The following is a 5,881-nucleotide window of genomic DNA, read 5'->3' as shown; positions in this document are numbered from 1 at the left end:
GCGCCAGCCTGAGAGTCTGAAAACACCTCACACCAGATGCATGAGAGATGGAAACCTGGAATATTCAGTCGAATCAGATCAAATATGATGCTAAGTTAGTACTAAGTTAAAATATGTTCCGCACTTGTAACATGCACCCATGATTTGGAACAGTCAGCAGGGGGGGGGGGGGGAGGGATTATCTGCTCCCTGCATTTAAAAGTGCATAACAGAATTACATGACAGTGAGCGCAGGGGCAGGTAGACATTATTTCAACAAGCAGAAAACTATCAGAGGAAGCAGTTCATAATGAACATCATACAGAATACAGGAAGTCCCCAGAATAGAAGATCCATCCTAAGTCAGTCTTAAAGTCAAATTTATTGGTGTGAGAAGAGTAATACTACAGAACATTATAGTACAGTAATATTAAAAATAACTGCATACAGTACTGTACCTCAAGCCCACGAAAGAATAAAGCAGGGTGATGTTTTCATGAGCATCATAAAGTAATGCATATGTTTGATATTAAAAATAGTTTTAAACTAAATTAGTATGATAGGATCTATGGCCATCTGCTTTTAAATGTAAAATATCTTAGCTACATCAAGTCAGTCGAATATTCTTAACCAGCAGACTGTCTGTACATATGCAGATGGCTCCCTGCTGCCACCTGTAGGGCATCCACGGGCATATTTTCTTAAAAACCAGCCAGCCAGTTTATAAAAGGAACTCAGTGGCAGACTGAACTGAAGATCACAGCAGTTCACTAAGCAATTACATGAACTTTCTTTAAGAATCTAAAAAAAGACATACTTTTGCAATGGTGTACAATGCAGATATTACCTAAATTGTTAATTTTGACCAACAATACACAAGGTTAAAGAAACAGCAGTAACAACCCCACGTATGAGTGTATAATATGGGCAAATAACGTCACAGGTTTTAAAGATTCTGCAGCAAATTGTGATTCAATTTAAAAGTACAATAAACAAAGTTTCATGATGGAAAAAAAACAAAGAAATAGCCATGGGTTTCTAAATACAATAACATTTTAATATTTAAAATTTGCACAAAAAAAAAACCCTAAAAAACTGTCCATTTCCTATGACATGTTTTTCCCCCAGTTACAACACTCCCAATGTTGTGTAAATTACTGTACATCATACTCTTCAAAGCAATATATGCACAAGTACCACACAACTAAATATACTGCAGAAATCAGGCATAAGAGAGACAACTTGTGGCAGTCAACGGCAGACATCAGGTGGGTCACATGACACTCAGTCATCAACAATGTCCAGAAGGCAGCTTAGCTTCAGCTCACATGCGAGCTCCTCCTCCCGGCTTGCAGAGATCAGCTGCTCCAGCTCCTGTAGACGCCTCGCCATAGAACTGGCAGCTCCCCTGGCCTGGTCACTGAGGACACTGCGCTCCTTCTGCTACAAAAATGGGCACAGAAACAGTCTCAACTGATGAGCACAGGGTACTTGGGGTCTTAAAATGTGAGCAACTGTGTAGCACAGGGTCAATACCAGGGCAAGTGCAGGTGGGGCAGCCATCTTTGGGGAGGGCACTACGATCTCCGGTACAGACAGTAACGAAGAAGGCAAGAAAAGTGGTGAGGAGGAAGAGGAAGGGCCCAGGGACTCGACGTCAAGCCAGGTACGCAGCTGGTCCTCGAACCTGCAGATCCAAGTCAAACAGGAAATGGCTCAATGTTTATGCCACAACTCACATGAGAGAGTACACGTGTGTAGCATGTCTGTTCTCTGTCAGACCTGCGGCTCTGTTCTTTCTCCTCCTCAATGCGAGCCAGGAGGTCCTGGGGGCTGGAGGCAGCATCCAAAACAGGGGCAACACCGGATCCGGACTCAGGGTCCTCAACCATGCTGTGAAACAGCTTCTGTTGAAGACGTGGCCTGGCCAGTCGAGGATGAGGCCACATGCTCTGGTGACACCTGCAATGGCAGAGACTTTGGATAAGAAGCCAGTATTGTACACCACTCTTGGGGATATGAGCAAGACTGGAAGCTGATGGCTTTCCCTCTTCTTCCATTTAATAGTAAATAATATTCATTAAATCTGCAGGTCACTGTTAACAGTCTATCTGGAATGTGTTAGATTTACATGGCTGGCTGGCTCTTACCCTGCCTTCCCCTGCTGCTTGTCCCTGTGCGTCTGCTTTACGGCATCCACCCAGCAGGACGGCGGTATGAAGCCCTGCAGCCCATCGCTCAGGAAATACACCGAGATTTCTCCGTCGTCACTGATGACATCTGAAGATGGTGGGATAGGTTCACACCTGCATGGCATCCCCAGTAGGCCCCCCCAAACGTCAGACCCACCCCACCCCCCTCACCTTCACTCACGGGGCACCCAGGAGGGTTCCAGTCCCGGAGTTGGTGCTCTACACAGAGCATGACAATTTCGTCCCAGGGCACCTCCCAGAAAGTGGGCTCCTTGTCCGGCCCCCCACCTCGGCCCACACAGTCCTGACGCAGCCTCTCCAAAAGGTTCTCCAACTGGGACATAAGGAGTGGCTGGCTGTGGCGGGACCATGGGATTTGAGATACGTACTGGAAGATGGAGGCAACCAGCTGGCTCCAAGGAGCTGGGTGGGGGGAGCGGTGGCAGCAGCAGAAATTTAAGGAAACAGACTAAGAAGCAGCCACTTAGCAAGAAGTCCGAATTCCGAATCTGAGGCATGGACATACCCCCCACGGCTGGCAGCGGCCAGTCGGGCAGCCGCAGGCTCAGGACTGCCCCCTGGAGCCACTCCAGGTGCTCAGCCGAGTTCCAGAGCAGATGTGGTAGGCAGTCACCACCCCCTAGCACCGAGAACTCTGCCACGGGCCAGGAGAGGCCAGCCAGACTCGGGGACGACACAAGGCCAGCCAAGAAAGCCAGGACAGTGTTGTAGAGGCCGATGACGGGTGCAGGGCCCTGGGAGGGCAGTCCCGCCATGTCACGGTCCCTCCGATCACGGTGAAGCCTACCAGCAAACTCGCGGCAGAGCCCGGCCTCCACAACCTGCACCAACGTCTGCGAGACGAGCCGGGCTGGTGCCGTGGAGCGGGCAGAGAGCCACCTGACGGCATGGCGGATCTGCGGGGAGACGGGGGTGATGGTCAATGGGATGGTTCAATCTTACCGAGGCCAGCGACAACATGCACACTCACCTGCTCGGATCCTTGGGGTTCGTTCGTGGTCTCGGGGATATGGACGAACATGTACTCTGAAATCAAACCTTCCTCAATGAGTGTCTGAAGCATCAGGTCTTACAGGGAAAGGAAACCGATGGTCAGACAGGAGGAACAAACCAACTGTATTAGCTCTGCATACGTAAACATAGCCTCAAGAGAAATGCTATAAGTAAAGTAAGCGAATCCCACGCGACACCTGTTGTCATAGACACGGTTAGTGTCACACCTTCCTCTAGCCGTTCATCGCTGGCCCTGTGCCCAGCCTGCCCTGGGACCACCACCACCAGAGGAAGGGCCTGTGGCCAGGCATTAGCCTGCTGGATCTGCCGGAGTTGCAGCAGGGCGGATAACAGGAAGATGTCCCCGTCTTCCTCATCAGCCCCGGGACTGACTGCCGAGGGCAGCAGCATCAGCAGGGCGCCCATGCCCATCAGCCCCTTCCGCTTCTCCAATGCCAACTGGCCTTCCTCGCTGAGGGGCCCGCGGGCCACCTGACCCACAGTGAGAAACATGGCCTCACTTCCTGCACTTGCACCCTTCGCAAACATCTGTGTTACCACAGGACCTGCTAATATCACATAGTGCCAGACTATGCTAGGCTATGTTAAGCTATGCTAGACTAACATTAATGACAGAACATGCAACACAGGGGCATGAAGCCTGTCGATATTCATCGGCAAGTTCCCCCCTATCTGCCACACCTTCACACACACGTGCACTGTGTGCATGCGCTCCCCCACGCTCCGCAGGCCGCTGCTGATGCTCAAGGTTTGCATGTGTCCGTTGGGGACCATCTCCCTGTGTTCTTGCTTCTCCGAGTTACCGAATTTGGACTCCAGCCATTCTGTCAAAATCCTGCATCAGAGATGGGAGGGGGGCACAAATGTAAGCTCCAGGACCTCTAAACCCAACTAACACCCAATCCCTCCCCGAACGACACCCAGTTCCCCCACTTACTGGTTAGCAACACTGGCATCTCTTTCATGATCACTTGGCAACAAGAGGGCTGCCTTCCAGAAGATTGTGTCAGATGGGTTCGAGACGCTTGCTGCCACCAGACTGAGCAGGTCCAGTGGCCCCCACACAGATTCGCTGAAGTGGATGGAGATGTAGATGAGCACATGGAGAGTGATGGATGGCTAACAGCTACTCTACAGTAGCACCATACCTCAGGAGCTGCTGGTAGAACAAGTGGACCTTCATCTGATGCTCGGTTTCCCTTCGCATCTTCGCCAACCTGCAGAAGGCAGCAGCACTGGTTGTCGCGTTGAATACAGCCGTCTATGGGAGCGAATGCGTCAACAGAGCAGCCATCTTGGGACGGGGTAGAGCTCCTTTTAAATGAATGAACGTCTATCAGGGACAAGCTGGCATTCAGAAATAAAGAACCATAAATGGGCAAATTTGAGAAGCGATTTTTATTGTCTTGGTTCATTATAAATGTCAGACATGTATTTACGACCGAGCCACGAGTAAATCGACAGAGAAGCGGGTTTTCTTAACACAGCCTACTTTTATGTTCAAAATGTAATGCACATATAGGTATTTTTTCATTCTTCCATTCGAAATAAACATACACTACTCTCCTACTACATGCAGAACAATGCAAATACAAAACACAACAAAAAAAGGCCAGCAATGTTAGCTGAAAGACCCTGGTAATCTCCATGATAAGCCCCATTGCGTTACCACTCATGCATTTATGCAGGCCGGCCCGTGGCATTGGCAATATAGGCAAATGCTAAGGGCGCCATTCATCCAGGGGGTGCCACAAACGGAGGAAGAAAAAAGTGTAACATTCCACTATTCTTAAAGCTAGTTGGTATTAATGCGTCTTAATATGAAAAGAACAAGCCCACATGAATTTACCTGCTTAGCAAAGCCTATTAAGTAATAATAATAATAATGATGATGATGATGATGATGATACGTAACTTTCCTATGAGCCGCCCCCCCTTGTAACCTCCCTCAATAACGAACACAAGTTGATCTCTGATCACGGGCATTTATTCACATATCTATCCGGTCGAGCATGCCGTGAGAACTAGATAAAATAAAGCACATACATCAAAAAATGAATCAGTAAAAACACAGGCATTTTCCTAAAAATAACCAAACACAAACCTAAATAGGCTACAGCTTGCTCACGCCATTAACTTATGACTGCAGCTCATACAATAACTCCAATATCCATGAATATTGACGTTATAACTTAAAACACTTTCTCAGCCGCATAACAAATGCTGCACTTATAACTGAGCAAAACAAAAATGTTACCACCAAAACTGACCAGACCTAAACCCAAACGCAACATTAGTTCCGCTATAGTTTCCCTACACCTGGGGGGGGGGGGGGTGCCGGCGCTGATGCTCGCCTAGGGCGCCTCATCAGCTAGGACCGTTACTGCATTTAAGCATTTAGCAGACGCCTTTATCCAAAGCAACGGGCATTTGTATAGACTTGTAGAGAACTATAGTCAATGAACTGTACACAATACATTTTCCAGACAAGGAAAATACTTTATTATTTTTTTTACATTTACGGTAATATGAAAGATGAACATCCAGTTACCTCCTTTTTGGAAAAATAACTATAGACAGGGCAGGTCTATACACACAGGCATCTTGTATATATTTGTCAAGAACTATAGCCAATGAACTGCAATATATACTGGTGTCAGTACAGAAGCTGTGTC

General features: G+C 48.1%; 1 protein-coding gene across 1 annotated transcript; it reads right to left on the bottom strand.

Moving 5' to 3' along the window:
- Window positions 1–342: 342 nt before the first annotated feature.
- Window positions 343–4,427, bottom strand: LOC125725667 (germinal-center associated nuclear protein-like). The gene is made up of 11 exons (XM_049002540.1): window positions 4,355–4,427; window positions 4,144–4,278; window positions 3,888–4,041; window positions 3,413–3,677; window positions 3,163–3,260; window positions 2,698–3,088; window positions 2,343–2,594; window positions 2,130–2,259; window positions 1,762–1,941; window positions 1,516–1,666; window positions 343–1,422 (listed from the first exon to the last, which is right to left on the bottom strand). Exons 1-11 carry the CDS (start codon window positions 4,411–4,413, stop codon window positions 1,264–1,266), a joined length of 1,974 nt encoding a protein of 657 aa, XP_048858497.1. The 5' UTR covers window positions 4,414–4,427; the 3' UTR covers window positions 343–1,263.
- Between the last annotated feature and the right edge of the window lie 1,454 nt (window positions 4,428–5,881).

The sequence above is a fragment of the Brienomyrus brachyistius genome, unplaced genomic scaffold (assembly GCF_023856365.1).
Source record: "Brienomyrus brachyistius isolate T26 unplaced genomic scaffold, BBRACH_0.4 scaffold69, whole genome shotgun sequence".
In the NCBI taxonomy this organism is placed as follows: domain Eukaryota; kingdom Metazoa; phylum Chordata; class Actinopteri; order Osteoglossiformes; family Mormyridae; genus Brienomyrus; species Brienomyrus brachyistius.
The sequence above is the reverse complement of the archived record's forward strand: the minus strand, read 5'-3'. Positions and strand labels throughout refer to the sequence as shown.

Coding starts and splice junctions, on each gene's coding strand:
- LOC125725667 (XM_049002540.1), bottom strand. CDS start 4,413: ATGCGAAGGGAAACCGAGCATCAGATGAAGGTCCACTTGTTCTACCAG. Junction 4,042..4,143: donor GATGCCAGTGTTGCTAACCA/GTAAGTGGGGGA, acceptor TCTCTGATGCAG/GATTTTGACAGAATGGCTGG. Junction 3,089..3,162: donor AACCCCAAGGATCCGAGCAG/GTGAGTGTGCAT, acceptor GTCTCCCCGCAG/ATCCGCCATGCCGTCAGGTG.